General features: G+C 53.1%; 1 protein-coding gene across 4 annotated transcripts in view; it reads left to right on the forward strand.

The window, feature by feature from the left end:
* Window positions 1-87: 87 nt before the first annotated feature.
* The window catches only part of TMCC2 (transmembrane and coiled-coil domain family 2), a 40,775-nt gene continuing 20,788 nt past the window's right edge, over window positions 88-20,074 (forward strand). Inside the window, exons 1-3 of one of the 4 annotated variants that reach the window (XM_040462353.1) lie at window positions 625-737; window positions 11,778-12,014; window positions 12,962-13,516. In XM_040462353.1, the coding sequence (XP_040318287.1) occupies window positions 12,989-13,516 (528 nt within the window). In that variant the 5' untranslated portion in view covers window positions 625-737; window positions 11,778-12,014; window positions 12,962-12,988. Of the gene's footprint in view, window positions 738-807; window positions 1,788-11,777; window positions 12,015-12,961; window positions 13,517-20,074 lie in introns of those variants that run through there. The other 3 variants (XM_040462351.1, XM_040462349.1, XM_040462350.1) reach the window with 3 other exon arrangements.

Genomic DNA, 20,074 nt, shown 5'->3' on the forward strand with positions numbered 1-20,074 from the left:
GAGCCGGGCGGCACGGCGCATCCCTCCCGGCGGGCCCGTGCGGGGCGGGGGCCGGCGGCAGGGCCGGGGGCCGCAGCCCGAGCCGAGGGCGGCAGCCAAAGACCTGCCCCGCCGGCTGCCCGGTGCCCTGCCTCGCCCAGCAGCCCGGCCCGCCGGGAGGGATGCGCCGTGCCGCCCGGCTCCCCTCCGCCCAGCCGGCGCCCGGGAGCAGAAAGTTTGGGGGGCCGGGGGCCGTCTTCCTCCTCCCGCTCCAATGACTGCCCAAGGACTCCTGCTGCCCAGCCTCGACTGTGACCTGCCTCCGCTCCCCAGGTCGTAATGAACTATTCCAGGCTGTAACCAAGGCTCCCTGTCCTCGCCCCTCCCTCATCCTGATTTAGCTTTCAATTCAAGAAATTGTGACCCGCCGACCCCTCCCTCGTTACTAATTCAGACCCCGGGCCTCGTTTTCTGAGTGCAAGAAGGGGTGCGGTCTCCCCCAAGACGGCGCGCTTGGAAGGACAGATTCCCCTTGCCGACCCATATACACCATGAAGAGGTGCAAATCGGACGAGCTGCAGCAACAGCAGGGCGAGGAGGATGGAGCTGGGCTGGAAGATGCCGCTTGCCACCTGCCGGGCGCGGACCTCCGGCCTGGGGAGGCCACGGGTGCTAACTCTGCAGGCGGGCCAACTTCAGATGCGGGCGCTGCCGCGGCGCCGAACCCGGGGCCCCGAAGCAAGCCTCCTGATTTAAAGGTGAGCGCAGACCTTCCCCTGGCAAGCCCAGCCAGCGACTTAGCTCTCCCCGTCCCACGCTGAAGTGCTTTCACAGGAGGAAAGTGATGGGGAAGCCAGGCAAAGGTCAGAGAGGATGTTCGGCCAGAACCCCGGGCTGGACGTCAGGTACCATTTGTGCCTCCGTCTTTCAGCCCCATTTCAGGCCTCTGTGTTTGTTCCTCATTATTCAGCAGACGTTCTAGTGACTCACCCACCCGAGATTGTTTGAATAATGTGTGTGAAGTGCTGTTCGCAGACAAAGGGCTGGAGAATTCCAAGATGCTAACTAAAAAGTTGACATCACTTTCCCTCCTGTAAGATGGCAGGGGAAGAACATTGCAGCGTGGGAGGCCAAGTAGAGGACCATTCGTTTCCTTTGCTGAATTAGTTTCCTCCTTTTGGGACCTTCCTGGATGAAGCTCAGTTTGCCCATCTGTGAAAGGGGAGTGTGGATTTCTTGCCGTTAGGTGGAGCCAGAGGTTAAGCTAGTGCTTGGAGATCCCTGCCTGCCTGCTGAACCAACCCCCAGGGTGGAGAACTGACAGGTGGCCAAGCGGTGCTTGGGCTGGCTCGGGGCACACATGCTGAGCCGGCAGTTAGAACCAGAATCCGAAACAGCCGATCACATGCAGCTGGGAGCCCTTTATTTTCCGGCCTGCGGTTGCCGACACGATTATCGAGCTATGTTGAATATGTCTCTATATTAATTAAAACAGAAGCGGGGATAAATAATGCGCCTTTGCTGGAGCTGCCACAGGGACTGCAGGCTCAGGATTTGCAAGCCGGCTCACCACGGGGCTGAGCGAGATGTCAGCCCAAGGAAGGAACTTAGATGCCTTGGAGATTGATGCCTCCGGAGAGATAGTCTCCAGAGGGGGTGCAAGGCCTGGGCTAGGGGAGCAAAAGGACTCCGTTATGTTAAATAAAGCCCGTATCCTATGGCAGCAGCCACTAAGGAGCTTACCAGAATAAGCCAATGACATTCCTCGTTTGGCCTGAGCAGCTCAGAGTCAGGAAGTCAGAGCGCAGGTGAGTGTGCTCTTACCTGGGTGTGTTACCTGTCTGTGTGCCTCGGGGAGGGGTAGAAAGGGAGACAGCTAGCTCCTTGTGTGTACTTAAAAAAATATATTGTGGCAGTTGTGGGAATGTGACCTCTTGTTCTGCAAGTGCCCTGTTCAGAGGTTTGGGGCAAGCCTTCTGTCTAAAGATGAGCTCCATTGGGTAGGCTGTGCACAGGAGGTTTGTTCTCTCGTCAGGCCCGAGGCATCCTTGGCGCCTGTCTCAGCTGTCACCTCTGAGCCCACCCTGTGTGGTCAGGAGGTGTGGTTCCTATTTTAAGTGAGATAATGAACAGAAATGGGTGCCCTTAATGTTGATGTGGGAAGGAGGTGAACCTTCTGCTGCACACTTCAGCCTCATTCTGGGCCCATCCAGAGGAGTCTGGCCAGCAAAACCTGATTCTCTGACCAGATGGGACCCTTGCCCTGAGTTTATGAGAAGCAGCCTTGGAAACTCCCCCACTCTCCAGCGCAGGCCAGCAGTGGGAACTGCCAGCCCCATTCATATCCCCCGCTTGCCTACATGGGGGAAGGTGGGTGGGCTGGTTGTGGTGTGGGGGCTGCGGTGTCTTTGTCTCTGTCGAAAACGCTGCCTTAAGAAAGCTCGTTCATCTCCACCCTCCTCTATCATCTCTCTCTCTCTTCTTTGTCTTTTTTATTTTTATTAGTGTGTGTGTGTGTGTGTGTGTGTGTGTGTGTGTGTGTGTGTGACGCCCTCGTTCTGGTCAGGCAGATGCAGCAACAACTCTACACCTGATATTAACCCCTGAACTTCCCTGAAGCAGAATTGAGATCAGATGTGAGAAAAGGAGCCTCACCGCCCCCTCCCCAAAACATATCACTGAGGTAGATTACAGCCATGTGGACCCAGGCTGGCAGCAAGAAGGAGAAAACATAGCTGCTGCTTGCTCAGTAGGAGGATGGGGAGACGAGCAGAGCCCTTTCCTGTTTATCTCTGTCTGCTTTATCAAAACATGTTTACGAGGTAGGGACTTCAGAACCAGATAAGGACTGGGCCATCGAAATTTGATTTGCTGTGTGCTCTCAGGCAAATCACTCAACTTTTCTGAGCCTTTTTCTCGGAAAAGGGAGTAGGAAGATTGAAGTGTCCAAACTTGGTCTCCAATGCTAGAAAAAGTCGTTTACCAACGGTGGCACAGTTTTCCCAATGATGGAAAAATTCCATGACTGGCTCTAACACTGGCTAGAAGCAGACTTGTTTGGATTTGATGGTGATACCAGACAGGGGCAAGTTTAACTTTTTTTGTAACACCTGTGTCTGGCCTAGAGCGACTAGCGGTTCTGGCTTGCTTTTGTTTTCATTTTAAACTTTGGAGATGGAGACTTTTGGTCCCTTAGTCCCACTTCTGTTTTCTTGTGACAGCTTCAGGCATTGTGATAGATTAAATGCATCGGAAGAAATCATCTTGAGAAAGGGGCAAAAAAAAAAAAAAAAGGAGGCTCTTTGTCTGAAGCACCTCCATGGAGGTTGGGGGGGGGGGGATTTTAGTCTTTGCCAAGTAGATCTGAATGGTGCCCTAACTAGTGGCACCTACAGGTTTCAGGGGCTCCTTTGGCCTCCCTTCAGTGTTGTGCAGCATATGACTCTGTGCTGTAAGTTTCTGCTGCAGGGGCCTGGGACCTGTAATTACAGGGTTGGAGGGCCAATGAAAAGAAGGAAAAATAGTTAAACAGCAATCATAAAGGAGCAATTATGTAATTGTTACTGAAAAATCACCTGCAAATGGACATTGCCCCCCAGGAGGTTCATGGGGGTACTTTGGGGGCCTTCTTAGCTCCTCAGCACACTTGACGTGGCTTCCCTACAACAGGAGCCCAACAATCCAGAGTCCCGTTGCCCCCTCCCTCCACTCGTGGCTTGGATTCCTATTTAACCACTTCAGTTCATGTCTCGAGTCGTTTGTCACCATCATCAAGTCCTTTGCCACTACCAGATTCCCTGCTAGTCGGGAGGACAGGCCAGGATGGCCGGCAACAGAGAGAGTTAGCTGACCAAAAAGTACACTGGAATTCTCCGGGGAGGAAACCCAGTGCCAGTGAGAAAAGGGAGCGGGGAGGAGCTCAGAGGAAACTGCAGAAAGGGACACGGGGCACACGTTCCTGTTAAAACTACAGTGGGTGGTAGCTGTTGCTGAGGCCTGGGATGAGTGGCGAAGCGTAAGAGTCAGCTGGCTCTGTCCTGGGTTCCAGAAGCCTCATGGCAAGGAGGAAATCACCAGCCTCGCCACCTCTCCCTCCCCTTGTGCAGCCAGAGCAATTGAGCCTTTCCTGAAAGGGAGACTCTGAAAGTGCGGGGCCAGAGGCCTTCCCTTGACGTTCTCTTCCCCTCACGAAAGCCCCTGTGGATAATTTCCCCAGGGATTTCTGGGCACTGTTAATACTTTTCCCAGAAGAAAAAAGGGGGTACGCTGGAATCCCATTATTACAGTCCTGGCTCGAAGTGCTTTTGACTTTAGATTCATTTGGGTTCCAGCTGATGGTCTTGCATTCACCCCATGCACTAGCCTCCCTGCCTGTTCAGAGTAAGATGAGAAAAAGCGATTAGAAGCCACATAGCTGGCCGAAAGTCCCGGCCGAATCCTGTGTGGTTCCCCTTGCGGCCTCCCCACCTTTATTGGCGCTCACAGGTACTTAAGCCTCTCCCAAATGGCCCGGGCCTCCCATAGACAGTCCACTGGGGAAGGGATCATGGGTCAACAGATACCGAACCCCTTCAGTGGGAAAGGCGCTGTTCTAAAGTGTGAATAAGACATGTCTGGAAAAGTGTCTGAAAACGCATACGTATCGTTTACAACAGCAAAACAGACACCCCCTTTACCTACCATCTGAGTCGAGAAAGAACGTTGACATTCCCAAGAAGCCCCTGCTTGTTTTTCTGTTCTTTTTTTTGTTTGACTTTTTTTTTTTCTTTTTTAAGTAAGCATTACATCCAACGTGGGGCTTGAACTCACGACCCCAAGATCAAGAGTCGTGTACTCTACTGACTAAGCCAGCCAGCAGGCACCCCTTGTTTGTTTCCCCCACCCCCCTTTTTTTTAAGGCCATGGCTCTTTTTTTTTTTAATTTTTTTTTTAACGTTTATTTATTTTTGGGGCGCCTGGGTGGCACAGTCAGTTGGGCGTCCGACTTCAGCCAGGTCATGATCTCGCGGTCCGTGAGTTCGAGCCCCGCGTCAGGCTCTGGGCTGATGGCTCGGAGCCTGGGGCCTGTTTCCGATTCTGTGTCTCCCTCTCTCTCTGCCCCTCACCCGTTCATGCTCTGTCTCTCTGTCCCAAAAATAAATAAACGTTGAAAAAAAAAATTTAACGTTTATTTATTTTTGAGACAGAGAGAGACAGAGCATAATGGGGGAGGGTCAGAGAGAGGGAGACACAGAATCTGAAACAGGCTCCAGGCTCTGAGCTGTCAGCACAGAGCCCGACGCGGGGCTCGAACCCACGGACCGCGAGATCATGACCTGAGCCAAAGTCGGCCGCTCAACCGACTGAGCCACCCAGGTGCCCCAAGGCCATGGCTCTTGATCAGATTTCTGGGTTTCAGTTTCTCTACTGCGTCAGTGGAGGAGAAGACAAGTTACTTCACAGGAAGGAGCGTGTGTGCTCTGGGATTCTAGTGGAGGGTTCTGATGGTAGAGTATGGCTCTACATGCCTTCTCCTACTTCTGCTTTAGGAGTGATATGTTCAGGCATGAAGATTCCTTCAGTCTCACACAGGGGCTGAACCCCTGGGATAGATTTCATCAGGGAAGTAGGATTGCAGTAGATGTAAGATCAAGGGAGGGGGAAATTAGGGGAAATTAGTTCTTTGGCAACAGGTAAGCCCCCAGCCAAACAGGATGAAATGCTTGCAGGAAAATCACCCATCAAAGCACACATAAGTGTAAGAGTGCTTTGAGCATCATGCAGTGGAGTCAGAAACATATGGGGTCGATTGGAAGAGGTGGGCTTAGAGCAAGATATTAAAGAAAGGGTAGGGGGCACCTGGGTAGGCTCAGTGGGTTAAGCATCCAACTCTTGATTTCAGCTCAGGTTGTGATCCGAGGGTCGTGGGATCGAGCCACTTGTCGAGCTCCACACTGAGTGTGGAGCCCGCTTCCAATTCTTTCTCTCCCTCTGCCCCTCTCCCTCACTTGTGTGTGCTTTCTCTCTCTCTAAAATAAAAATAAAAAATAAAAAAATAATAAAGAGAGGGTAGAATGTTAATTACCAAAGAAGAGGAAAGGGGTTGGGGCACCTGAGTGGCTCAGTCGGTTAAGCGTCCGACTTTGGCTCAGGTCATGATCTCACAGTCCGTGAGTTCGAGCCCCGCGTCAGGCTCTGTGCTGACCGCTCGGAGCCTGGAGCCTGCTTCGGATTCTGTGTCTCCCTCTCTCTCTGCCCCTCCCCTGCTCATGCTCTGTCTCTCTCTGTCTCAAAACTAAATAAAAACATTAAAAAAAAAAAAAAAAAAGGAGAGGGGCTTTCTAAATGGGGGAAGTGAAGTGGCAAGTGCCAAGGGCTTCGTGGGGCCAGTGTCCTTTTTGACTAGAATACACTAGTTCTCCCAGCCCTGTAAATCGTCAGGGATAGTGGAGGGGTGTGAAAAATGCTGAGGTTCCCTGGTTTTCACCCCACCTGCACCTAAGGTGCAGAGGGTGGAGGGTCCCAAGGCCCAGGACGGCCCCATCCCCACCCCTCTTTGCCTCCAGTAATATTCAGAGCAGCCCTGTATGTGGGCTCCGGAGGAATTGGTGACCGACGGGGAAAGCACGTGGCAAAGGGAGCTCTCCGTCCTCCTGCCACATATCGGGTTCTCGATAAATTCCCAGCTGCCCTCGTGGGTCTAGTGGGAACTGTCCCGCAGGCTCAGTGTTTGCCGAATGTACTTCTGTTTTTTTTGTGGATCTAATTGTCCTTCGTTGCCAGTCATGCTAACAAGACTGTCTCCCTCGACAAGGAATTGAAACATCTCCCAGGACCTGGATTTTAGGTGGAAGTGTTAAGAAAAAGTGTGAGTGTCGGGAGCTGGGGGAAAAGCTCAGCTGGCTTCTCATTGGTAGTTGTGGAGGCCAACTCAAAATTCTTCCCTGTTTTCGTCTCTCTTCTAAGAGATGGCCCCTGCCTTAGAAATCCTCATAGACCAGGAGGGTGCATTCTTAGAACGCGGCCAGGACTGGACAAGGTCCACCGTTATCAGCCAGACACGTAAGCCTCTCTCCATGTTACGAAGTTAGAACAAAGCTGTTGAGGGATAGCAGGAATGTTTTGTGATTGTGTGAGAAAAATAATAGGTTACTTTTCAAACTGAATGGCTAAAGGCTTCCTTATTCCAGCCAAGTTAACTGAGTCATGTCCACCCTGGAAAACAACACTGGCTGTGAGCACCTGAGCCCTGACCCCAACTGTGTGTGAAGACGGTAAACACGGTCAGGCTCCTGGGTCCCTGTTCATCTCCTTCCAGGCCAGTTCAGCCTTGGCCGTTACTGGGATGAGGTACACTGAGATAAGACTTTGAACTGTAGCAGGAGGGATCTGGGTTGGACACAAGCTGCCTGGCTGAGCATTTTATGTCTTTGGAAAAGGTCATTGTCTAAGGATTAAGTCCTCTTTTAAGATGGTTCTGTAGGCTTGGATAGTTCCCACTCAGAAAATAAATAATTACGCAGCAATTGTCAGGTAAAATTAGGGATGCAAAGATATAGATGATAGAACTCTTGCCCTCCGTTGAGGAGTCTGTCCATAAGCAGGTAAAAAGTTGGATAACAGTTTGAGAAAGCACTAGAAGCCGTGTCACAAGGCACGCGATTAATTGCAAGGTGAGCGGTGCAGATAATGAGCTCTCTGGAATTCAGAGCAGGGCAGTGAGACCTGGTGGGGGATGGCTTGATGGAGGGGGCAGCCAGTGAAGGGTGGGTAGGAGGAGAGGAGGTGGAGAGAGGGCGCACCACACGGGCAACTTTTAAATCTTCCGGACTGGTATATGTCGAGTCGGTTCTGCCTAAAGACCCAGGGGAGGCGGTCGCCTTCCCAGACTTGCATTGGCACCAGGCAGAATTCTCTAAGCAATAAAGGAAGGAGGAATTAAAATAAAATTGAGAATGGGGAAGTCATTTGCCCCTGTGTTGAGATCTGCCTTTTTTTAAGTGTCAGCTGTGATGCTGGGGGAGAAAAAAATGATTCCAAAAATCTTTCATCACTGTGTTTCTCATAGAAACCCCAGACAGGCCTGAACGCTGGCAACTACTCACTTCTCTCCGTCATTATCCTCGTCGGTGCCAGACCTGGGGCAAGGCTCACTGTCCCAGCCCCCAGGCCCCCCACCCAAGGCTTCTTAAGGGCAATTGGAGACTTCCTCAATCCACTTTGTATCCTGAGAGTAGGACTCTGTGGGTTTTCACAGCGATTAGCTCTCTAATGCTGGCCCTGTTTCCATAGAGACCCTATAAATAGAGGAACGTTGGCGACCTAGGCTTGCTAAGGCTCATGGTGACCCAGTCACCCCCCTGCACCCGAGGCTGTGGTGGGGTGGAGGGAGTTCTGAACCCAGGTGGGAGGAAGGGATGTGCATTCAGCTGCCAGGTTGGGATAATTTGCTATTGGTTATCATGACTTGTTAAGATCCAGCTTTTCTGGGAGTTAAGAACACAGGGACCTGTAGGAATCAGAGGCTGCTTTCGGCTATTTTTAAAAAATGTTTATTTGTTTATTTTGAGAGGGAGAGAGGGAGCGCGCACGTGGGGCAGGGGCAGGGCAAGGGTGGGGGCAGAGAGAATCCCAAGCAGGCCCCGCACTGTCAACGCCGAGCCCAACTCGGGGCTCGAATCCATGAACTGTGAGATCGTGACCTGAAGCGAACATCAAGAGTCCAGCGCTGAACTGACTGAGCCCCACAGGCGCCCCACTTTGGGCTGTTTTTAACCAGATGGTGCCAAAGACGCTGTACCCTAAAGCATTTTACTTCTGATCTCATGCAGCTGTGTTTGCAGATTTTGGAGCAAACTTCCCCTTTGGGGGACCCACACCCAGGGAGGAAAACGGATGAAGCCTGTTGAGACACCACAAACTTCTCAGGAAGGATCTTACAAAAATCATCCAGCTCATGCTTTCTTCCTGAGCGGATGACAGCACCCTAAGGAGAGGGGGTCCTTTCTGCCCTTAAAAATAGTTCCAGGGGGAGGAGACAGCAAGTGTCCTCTCCTCCCCCTCCCCAGGTGTCAGCCCCCGGCCTGGAAGCTCTCCTTTCTGGCTAACTGCTGGCCTCTGGGCTGTTCTGGGACTGTTCTCGCTCATTCTACTAGGTCCGGAGAGCTCTGTTTATGCCTCACCCCTGACTCTGAAACATCTTGGCTCTCTCCTCCTAATCCGTGGCTTCGTTTGGCCACCACAATGGTTCCTGGCAGCTGGGGAAAAGCAAAAGTCAATGTGGAAAAGCAAGTGACATTTAGGAGCTGGAACCTGTTAGTCAGAACAGGTGGCGCTTTCTGCTGCGTTGGTGGCCAAGTTCCCTCAAGCTAGTCACCATGGTTTTCCTCATTTCCAAAACTTGTGGCTGGTTATGTGTATGTGCTGAGCTGTGTTTTTTGTTTTTTGTTTTTTTTAAAAAAATACTTACCACGTTATGTCAAAACTTCTCAACCATCTCCTCTTGGACGCCTATATGCAGAAGCACCCCAGCTCACGGGTCACCCAGCTCTCTTGTCTTGCACTTTGTTAGTGAGCAACACCCCCATCTCATTATTCTTTGGCTGCTTTTTTGTTCTTTCCCCTCACGCCTACCATAGACTTTAGCAGACTCCTCGGTACTACTAAAGCAAAGGTCCTGTGGTCAGCCAGTCACCATCCTGGGCTTTCCTTCACCTTCAGAACAGACGGGGAAGAGGGGAAATGAAGGCCCACTGTGGTTAAAGCCCTTACCCAAGTCCTACAATGTGGCATGGGCACATCGGCCATTACGGTTCAGGGGACCCGACTCCCCCTGGCCCAGGCCTTTTTAGGTTTGTTGTAATCCTGCCTCTGATACTGTTCTGGAATGCATGTAAATACCACATCTGCTTTAGTCTTAGAATCAGTGTGTGAGCCAGTGAGGGTAAATTAGACTAGAAGTTGGGGGACTTGCCCATGTAACTTGGATGAACCACTTAACTGTGCTGTGCCTCAGTTTTTTTAATCTGCAAAATGGAGACAATTGATCTATACCTATCCCGTTCTCCCTCCTAAGGTTAGGATGACAGCATAGATTGGAGAGCGCTTTAAAAAATGCTGCATGATTTAAAAATAAATTGACCAAGGATCTTAGGATTCAAGGCAATATAGCAGACAGTGTGACCGCTGTCCATAGCACCTCTGCCTGTTTCCCAGGGCTCAGAGCTCTGGGACCCGATGAAGTCTTTTGAAGGGAACTCTTTTTACCTGAGCAGATACAGAAGATGGGCCTCTGAGTTGGAGAAGGTGGGTCAGGAGTGGTAGGGAGAGGACAGAGAGACCTGGAATGGGAAGCTGGGAGGCCAGTTTGTAATGACTGTTTGACAGGAGCAGCTCGGCAAATGCCAGAGCCAGCTGGCCCCATCCATGATGCCTGGAGGGAGGTCTGGTATCAGCTTGGGCCTCAGGAGGAAGGAGCGTCCTGGCCGTCCCTGGTCTGGAGGCCACGGGATCTGGCCACTTCCAAGTTGGTGGCAGAGTGCGCTCCCCTGTCCGTCTGCCCTGGACATGTTGGCTCTGCCCGGAGCAGATTCAGGGGGGCCTCCTGGCCCTGCCTCAGGCTGGCCCTGTGGGGACAGTAACTCCGTGGGAGAGCCTCACACTGTGTAACCTGATGTCTCCGGGGCTGCCCCAGAATTAAATTCTTGAGAAGCAATGGTGGTAGCCTTCCTTTCCTCTTCTACAAGTGGAGATGTTGCTACTGTTGCTTTTATTAGTGTCCGGGAAAATCAAGTGAGATCATGTAGAAGAAAAAAAAACCCCTTGAAAACTGTAAACCGTGAGCCCATGGTGACTTGTGCCGATGTAACATATCTGGCCTGTAAAATGGGTGATGGAAAGGCCCTGCCTACTTTGAGGATTGTGGGGAGACTCAAATGAGGCCACAACTGAAAATCCTGAACTTTTACACAAATTTACGATAGCTTAGTTACTGACACTCAGAGGTCAGTGCAGCTGTCTCCACATACAATCCTGAGGTATAAAAAAACAAGAGCCGGGTCAGCTAATTCACATCTAACATGGGGTTTTTTTTTTTTTTTTTCTTGGTTTCTGCATGGTCTAAGGTTTTCTGTCTGTGAGTTTATTTCAAGAAGAAAAGAAAACTCAGGGGCACCTGGGTGGCTCAGTCGGTTGAGCGTCTGACTTCGGCTCACGTCACAGTCTCACGGATCGTGGGTTTGAGCCCCGCCTTGGGCTCTGTGCTGACGCCGAGGAGCCTGCTTGGGATTCTCTTTCTGCCTCTTTTTCTGCCCCTCCCCTGCTCATGCTCACACTCTCCCAAAATAAATATTTAAAAATAGATAAAAATGAGGCTGGCTCATGAGATTATGGGTTGTTCCTCCCAAGTGAGGACCTGCTGGGGCTCACTGAGCCCCAAATGGCCAGGTTCCGAATTTTTCTTCTTAGGAGTTCCAGAGTGTGGCTTCTCACCTGGTCACTGCATGGCCCAGCCCTCCCTTTGGCTCTGAAGCTCTCTGCCTAGGGCTCGGCCTGGCCAAAGAAGCCAGCCCCCTGACAGGCACGCTGTCTGTCTCTGGCCTGAACAGTCCTGCCTGGGGAGCAGCAGAGCTGAGAGGGAAGGCTGGGGCCAGGGCAGCACTGGGCTCCAGGGCCCCTTTGGTCCGTTCCAATCTGAGGGGAAAGACACTGACTTAGATACCTCATTCCGATAGGGATGCTGAAGAAGTGGTCACGTTACTGATTGCACTGTGAGGCATGCCCATAGAAGTAATGTTTATTATTTATTTTTTGTTTACCAGTTCGTTACAAAGGGTATTACAAAGGATACAGATGAATAGCCAGATGGAGAAATATACATGGGACGAGGTCCAGAAGGGTCCCGAGTGCAGGAGCTTCTGTCCCGGTAGAACTGGGGTACACCATCCTCCTGGCATGGATGTATCCACCAACCTGGAAACTCCAGTAAAACTTCTTTTATTGCCAACTACATCAGGAATGAGACTGGCTGCAAATAACAGAAGAGCGTGCTAAGATAGGTACGGTGTTGTAGACAAAGATAGGTTTATTTATTTCATGTGGCCAGAATCCCAAGATGGGCATTCAGAACTGCTTTGGCATCAAGTTCCCAAACCTGTCGCTCGCGGCTCTGCCGTGTGTGTGTGTGTGTGTGTGTGTGTGTGTGTGTGTGTGTAGCCCTTCACCATCATGCCAGTCATCTTGTGGTTGCAAGATGGCAGCTATGTGTCCAGGAATTACCGCTACATTCCAGACCTGAGGAAGTAGGAAGGGCCAGGAGCTTTATCAGGAAAGCAAAAAGTGCTGCTAAAAACTCTCACCTTGCTTTTCATTGGCTAGAGCTGTCACGTGTCACTCCTAGCTGCAAGGGAGTCTGATGAAGTATAAGAATTTTTAGCAAGGGGCATGACGGCCAGGCCGTTTGGTTGGTAAGGAAGGGGAACACATGTTGGGTAAGCATTCAGCAACGTCTTCTACAATGGTAAAACCTGATGGTCTGACCCTGATCTTCTCAGAGAGCACCGCAAGGAGGCATCTTTGGAAACGGGTGCCTGGTGGTCTAAAAGAGCCAGCGCAGCTCGAAAGAGGACTGAACTCAGAAGGAGGGACAGACCGGAGGGCAGGGGTGGCGGGAATCGATCCAGAAGGATACAACCCCGTGAGCCTCAGACTAGTCACAAGATCGCATGACCAGTAACCCTGAACCGTGTGTTGATCGCGAATGTCCTGTGGAGGGCTGTGGGGGTACATTTCTTGGGGAATAGAGACTGGGTCAGGGTTGCTTGCTACCTTTCTGCAAGGTGCCCTTTTAGGCATGACAGGCCATTCGCAGGGATCTTCCAGGTTCAGACAGCTGTAGTAGCTCTAGTGATCTCCCAAGAGCACACACCCCCCCCACCTCTGTCCCCAACAACTGGGCATTCCAGAGCTTTCCATTCACGAGGGTTCTTCATCTCTCCCCGTTAAGAAAATCCAGCAGCTCTCAGAGGGCTCCATGTTTGGCCACGGCCTGAAGCACCTGTTCCACAGCCGGCGCCGGTCTCGGGAGAGGGAGCATCAGACGTCTCAGGATTCCCAGCAGCAGCAGCAGCAGCAGCAGCAGCAGCAGCAGCAGCAGGGCATGTCCGACCATGACTCCCCGGACGAGAAGGAGCGCTCCCCGGAGATGCACCGCGTCTCCTACGCCATGTCCCTGCACGACCTGCCCGCGCGGCCCACCGCCTTCAACCGCGTGCTGCAGCAGATCCGCTCCCGGCCCTCGATCAAGCGGGGTGCCAGCCTGCACGGCAGCGGCGGGGGCGGCGGCGGGGGCGGCAGCCGGCGCACCAAGAGCAGCTCCCTGGAGCCCCAGCGCGGCAGCCCCCACCTGCTGCGCAAGGCCCCCCAGGACAGCAGCCTGGCCGCCATCCTGCACCAGCACCAGTGCCGTCCCCGCTCCTCCTCCACCACCGACACGGCCCTGCTGCTGGCTGACGGCGGCAACGTGTACCTCCTGGCCGAGGAGGCCGAGGGCGGCGATAAGGTGAGGTGGGGCACGAGGGGGCGTGGCCTCGGTGTGGTGGGGAGGCACTGGGGCGCGAGAGCCATCCGCGGAGGGGCCTCTGGACCTGCGGGGGGCTGAGCTGGGGGCCCTGCCGGGTGGGTACCCACACCCTGCTGCCCACAGAACTGTCCGCGGGGTTGGACCAAACCCAAGGCAAGAGATGATCCCCAAAGGGTTCGTTTCTCTTTGTCTCAGGGGTTTTAAAAAATGAGGATGTTAATTCCGGCTTGTTTACCTTAAACAGGCCATCAAGGAGCAGTACCGGCAGTTGGTTCAGAGCCCAGGCTGGCGCCGGCCCTGGCTCTGCACTTAGTAAGCTGCGTCAGTCACTCAACGTCTGTGTACCTCAGTTTCCCCAGCTGAAAGCGAGGATAATAACAGTAGAGTTGCTCTAGGTTCGAATGGGTTCACGTATGTATAAATGTCTGGGATGGAGCCTGGCACAGTATCGTTTTTATTATTATTACCAACCAAAGAAGATAGGAGAGGAAGCCATGAGGGGTAAGGAGAGGGTAAGGGTAAGGAGAAAAGCTAGTTTGGCACTTTCTGAAGTTCTGTCCTCACTCCTTTGTTCATATGACAAGTGCTCACTGAACGCTTGCTAATGCCATAAGAATGAACAAGCTGAGGTACTGTGTTCACGAGCTTACTGAATAGAGGTGGGGGGCAGACGGGCAACAGACAGAATAAGGTGGTAAGGCTGTGATAGAGGCTGTGCGGCCTTTGGGAGCAGGGGGAGGGAACTGGCGTTGGTAAAGACCTTCTGGAGGAAGCCATTGACTTGAGCCTTGAAGGAGTACAGTTTAGCCCAGGAAAGAACTAGGCGGAAGGGGTGGGGGGAGAGGGAGTAGCATGTACAGAAGTCCGCGAGCTGGCGCAGGGGTTCTCCTGGCCTTCGCTGTGGTCACAGCATCCAGCTGTGTTGGGGACCGATGGGTAGGCAGAGGCCAGACTACACAGGTAGTGTGAAGGTGTCCATGGGTGTTAGGCAGGAAGCCGGAAGGAAGTGGTCCCCCTGGATCTCAGTGTAGACAATAGACCAGGAAGGGGGTTAGGAGTGGAGTCAAGGAAACCGGTTTTGGAGCTGCTTCAGGAGTCTGGGCCGCAGCAGTGAGGATGGAAAGGAGGAGACAAATCCGGAAGACATTTGGAAGTTGGAATCAGCACTGCCAGGTGAGAAAGTGGATAGGAAGACAAAAGGAAAGAGGAGAGGATGATTCCAGGGTTTCTGGCTTACCAACCTCGCGGATGGGGCATCTTCTAGTTGAGGAAACACGGAAGTAGGAGCAGGTTGTGGAAGGAGAGTGATGAGTTCACTTTTGGACGCATTGAGTTGCAGGTGCCTTTGGGAGCTGTCCGACTAAAGAGCTCCAGCGGGCAGTCGGGTTCATGGGCGAGAGGTCTGGACTCGGGCTGGCACTCTGGAAGTCAGCACTGAGCTTGAAATCATGGGTATAGAAGAGACCCCTGAAGGGCACGTGTCAAGTGAGCGCGAAGTCGAGGACAGATGTGACATAAAAGGGACAGAACAGCCAGACACAGAGGAGTCACCATGGAGAGAGAGAATCCTGAAGCAGGAGGAGCGAGTAGTCAAAAGAGTGAAATGGGGCAGGAGTGACAGGTCCTATCTGGGTATGGAAGTGTGTGCAGGCAGCACACGCAGAGGGGGTCATTGGTAACCAGCAAGAAACCCGTTTCAGTGGATTGCGGAGCTGGTGGAAGTGGGGGCAGCATGTGTTGCCCGTGCGGGGAGACAGGACAGCAGATAGTGGGTTGAGGCACTTTGGGTTTTATTGGGGTTTTAAAGATGGGTGGGGAGAGTTGTGGGTCACCTAGGGCCTCATGGGCCAGGAAAGGGGCTTCTGACTTTTTTCCCAAGTGAGATGGGAGGTCATTAGAAGGTTTTTGTGCAGATGAGTGTTACCTTTTCAGAAGACCACGCTGGCTGCTGTGTGAACAGGCTACGAGCCGGGGTGTAAACACGGAGTCCAGCCGGGAAGCTGTCGAAATACTCCAGGCACGGGGCGGTGGTGTCTTGCAGCTGGGTGGGAGTGGTAAGGGTGGGGAGAAGTGGCTGGATTCTGGATTTGCTTCGGAGATCAGGCCACGTCCCCCTCTGACGGACGTGGAGCGTGAAAGCAGGCAAAGACGGCACACGGCTTTTTGGCCTGGCAGCTGGAAAGACGAAATCGTCATTCACGGAGTTGGGAAAAAAGGCAAATGGAACAGATATCTGGCAGGGGCCGTGGCGGGGGGGGGGGCCGGCCCCCCCCCAGAAAGCGGAGCTGGGTTTTGGACCTGTTATGTTTGAGACGGCTATTAAACATCCACATGGAAATGCCAAGTAGGCAGTCAGATGTATGAGTCTGGAGTCCTGGGGAGAGATCCAGGCTGGAGGCATACAGTTGGGAGTTGTCGGCGTGAAGATAGGATTTAGAACGATGGCACCGGACCATTTGCAAGCCTAGTTTCAACTGTGGAGAGTGTGTTCCCAGAGTGAGATCTGCATGTGTTGGCTGAAAGGGCTTGTGGAATGGAGACCCCAGAGGGGCCAGCAGAATGAAGCAGCTTACCAGGCCACAGTGAACAGGTGCTCTGCGTGCAGCTGCAGCCGGACCCACCTCTCAGTGCTGAGTCAGTGAAGACACTTGAAAAATAAAATTAGAACCGTCCTGCCAGGCCAGGGTCCCCAGTACCACAGCTACTTTATGAAGAGGAGCATGTGAACCTTGTGTTCTCTGGCTGCCTGAGCAGACGGAGCGGGCGGGTGGCCGGCCCCGTGAGAAGCTGGTGAAGGGTTGTTGATGTTTGCTGACCGCGAATGCAGGGGGCTGGGGGGCGTGGGGGTGGGCGTGTCCGCCGGGAAGCTTCTCCCCAGGCTTTTGCACATGGCTCGTGCAGACACTGGCCCCGAGACAGCCGGGGTTCTTCTCTTGCTGCCGGTGAAAGACCGGGGCCGGACGCTCTTGGGCGAGCTGCCAGGCAGGACAGTGCCCTGGGGACATGATTGTTCCTATGACTGTCTTATATCCTTATTTAGAACTTTCAGCTCTCCCCAACTCTGTCATATGTATTGCCCAGTGAATCTGAACAACCTCCCTGTGAAGTTGCCAGAGCAGGTGTTCTTATCCTCATTTTCCGGATGAATAGACCGAGTCCTAGAGGAATCAAGAGACTGCTTGCCTGAGGACACCCAGCTACTTTCATGGCAGAGAGGAGACTAGAGCCCACATTCGAGCGTGTTCGTGAGACGAAACAGATGTAAGGTCACTGAAAGCACCAGGGGTCACGTGATGCAGTATCCATAGGGAGCAGACCTGCCTCGGCCCAAGAGGGTGACTTTATTGCTGGGGTGCCGTTCCCCCTTCAGTGACACAACTTTCCAGCCTGTAGCTGTTCCTCCAGAGATAGGCGAGGCCTGGGGAGCTCCTGAGGAGCAAGGGGGTCTTCCAGCCAACCCGGCTCTGTCAGCTGACTCCCCCAGACCCAGAGGCCATTGGTTGGTGTGAGAAGCTGTGGTGGTTCCACCCCGGTCTGGGCATGAATAGAAGGTATTCTTCTCTCTAGTAAACAATGCTCCGCATGCTCTCTGCAAGCTCCCTGGTGATTACTAGCATCTATTTTTAATTCATAAGCCTCCCCCACTACCCACACCCCTTGCCATTGTTTGGAACTCACCAGCTGGCTTTCGGACCAGAGCGGCCCAGGCGGGGGTTGAGTTACTGGAACAGCCTGGAGGCAGCTATAGTTCCTCAGCTGTCATGGAGAGGCTAGCCCAGCCCCCACCCGAAGAGAGCAGGGGACCTGGAGCCCCAAGGACAGCAGGGGAACAGATAGGGGCTCGTGATCCTGGGAGGCAGCTCAGCCTTGGTGACATTGTTGGCTATCATTTGTTCCCTCCAGTTAGCTGTTTTCGACATTGTGCCTTAAATGATTTCCCCTAAAAGCAAAATCGGGGGGCACCTGGGTGGCTCAGTTGGTTAAGCGTCGGGCTCTCGATTTTGGCTCAGGTCCTGATCTTACGGTTCGTGAGATCAAGCCCCACGTCAGGCTCTGTGCGGAAAGCACGAAGCCTGCTTGGAACTCTCTCTCTCCTCCTCGCTCTGCCCCTCCCCTGCTTATGCGCACATGCGTTCTCTCTCTCTCTCTCAAGAATAAATAAATGAACTTTTTTTCTTTTTTTAAAAAAAGCAAAAACAAATGCCCATCTCCGCCCCACCATCCTGCTTTCTACTATTTGTATAGCACTGAGCAAATTAGCTACTCTCTCTGCCTGACATCTATAAAGCGAAAAAAATTGTCATCATTTGTTGGGGCACTGGGGCCCTAGGTGCCCAGAGAATGCAGGTGACATCTGGGTTCTCCATCTGTATGTAACATAGCCTTAACCTCTGGGAAACTCGGGCCCCAGGGGCTGCAGCAGGAACCACTGGTTACGTGTGCAGCAACAGTGGAGTTGAGTGTCCCCCAGCAGATGAGTGTTTATTCTCTCTCTCTCTCCCTCTCCCTCTCCCTCTCCCTCTCCCTCTCCCTCTCCCTCTCTCTCTTCCTCTCCTGAGCAGCAGTTCTGAGAAAATGTGTACTCTCAGAGAAACCTAGTAACTCTTCCCATCCTGCCTTTGTGTCCTGCTCCCAGCATTTCAGGGACCAGATTAGCCCCTGCAGGGATCAGAGGCATATATTCCCTTTTTCTCATTTGTTCCACATCTGATTGACTCATTGCTTCCTTCTTGGTCTTATTCAAAATTTTCCCTAAGCTGCTGCCATGTTCCTCTCCCCACTTCCAGGCTTGTGCAAGGTGCACCCAGCTGGAGGGTCTCGGGAGGGGGATAATGCAGGAGCACTGGGTTTATGGCCAGCCCTGCCAGGCTGGCTCCTGGCCTTGCTCTGGTTGCCCTTCCCCCTCTGTGTGGTGTGGTTGGTGGCCTCTGAGGACAAGGAACAGCGTGCGGGTGGGAGCCTAGAGCTCACAGAAGGTGTCTAGACAGCCTTCGGAGACCAGCACGGAGGTGCTCTGTGGCAGGACTTTTACTGACGGTCCAGCCTGCTGCCCCTGCTGAACCAGGGCAGGCAGGGTGGGCGAGAGGGCCGGGTGCACACGGTGAGGTGCAGAGAGTGGAGAGATCGTGTCACGCTTGGATGCTTCCTGTGGCCTCAGGAGGTCTTATCTCCAGGCTCCAGGCAGGGAAACCAGTGGTGTTCAGCTCATCACCTAAACCAGAGCAGACTCTGGACATCCTGTTCTTCCGTATACTGCTCTACCAGACTTACTCGACAACAAGATTTTTTCTTCTCTGCCCCGGCATAAATAAGCACCCCTGTTTACTCCGAGGGATGGCAAGCGAGGGGCCACCCTTAGCCCTAGGCTCTTGCCAAGAAGACAGATCTTGGCAGGTGCCAAAGGAGCCTGGCTTATTTACGTCTGAGATCCTGCTGGGTCAGAGGTGGGTGCGGCTGCCCTGCCGACCCCTCAGCGGCTGGGGGAGGCCAGACCATGCATCTGGGGGGCTTCCTCGTGTGTCTGAGCTTGCAGGCCAGATTACACGAGAGGCCGAAGGGGCCCTGCTCTAGAGTCCCGCTGCGTTCCTCGGCCTGTCCACACAAATACATCTACCTTCAGAGTCACATGACACTCTGCCCGTTCAGTCATTCATGTATACACTCAGGTCTGTGCCAGCCGGAACTCCTACCCAATTGCTGGGGAGGACAGCCGCCTTCTCTGTTCCGTCTCGTCCCCTCGTCTTTTCTCTTCCTCTCCGCATGCAAAGGCTCCTTAGGTGGACAGAGAACCAGAGGCAGCCAGCCGCTCGCCAGGCCAAGACGGGGCAGCTCTGTGATTTGTCGTGAACCGTTGTTTCCTGTCTCAATGATTAAAGACATGGGGCGCCCGGGTGGCCCAGTTGGTTAAGCGTCCAACTTTGGCTCAGGTCATGATCTCGAGGTTTGTGAGTTCGAGCCCCGTGTCGGGCTCTGTGCTGTGTCAGCGGGCTCTGACCCAGAAGCAGCTTCCACCGCTTGGAGCCTGGAGCCTGCTTTGGATTCTGGGTCTCCCTCTCTCTGCCCCTCCCCTGCTCGGGTCTGTCTCTCTCCGCCTCTTAAAAATGAATAAATGTTAAAAAAAAAAAAAAAAAAAAAAAAGACTATTTTCCTGGATCCTTCGGGCCCCACCACAGCAGTATATCTTGTAGCACCTGGCAAATCAAATTCTTCTTTTAGTCTGATTTGCGGTCCTCATATGCAGGAGAAGCACCTTGCCTTTTAGGGGTCCGGTCCAATCAGGAGAGGGGCTAAACTGCCCCTTACCTAAAGCTTGGGCCCCAGAGATCATGAGCTACAGCCTTCTCTTTTAGAGCAGGATCCTGGGCTCAGTTAGTTGTCCCAGGAAGGACCTGGCTTTTCTAGAATTAGCCTTTATTCATCTTCCCCACTGACATCCATGACTTTCTTTCTAGATAGAAAATTCCCCCTGTTCTCCAGATTAGCCCTGGCTTCTGGAAGTACAGAATTCCCCCGGGGGGGGGGGGGGGGGGGGGGGGG

The sequence above is a fragment of the Herpailurus yagouaroundi genome, unplaced genomic scaffold (genome assembly GCF_014898765.1).
Source record: "Herpailurus yagouaroundi ecotype Mexico unplaced genomic scaffold, PumYag 308, whole genome shotgun sequence".
NCBI lineage: Eukaryota > Metazoa > Chordata > Mammalia > Carnivora > Felidae > Herpailurus > Herpailurus yagouaroundi.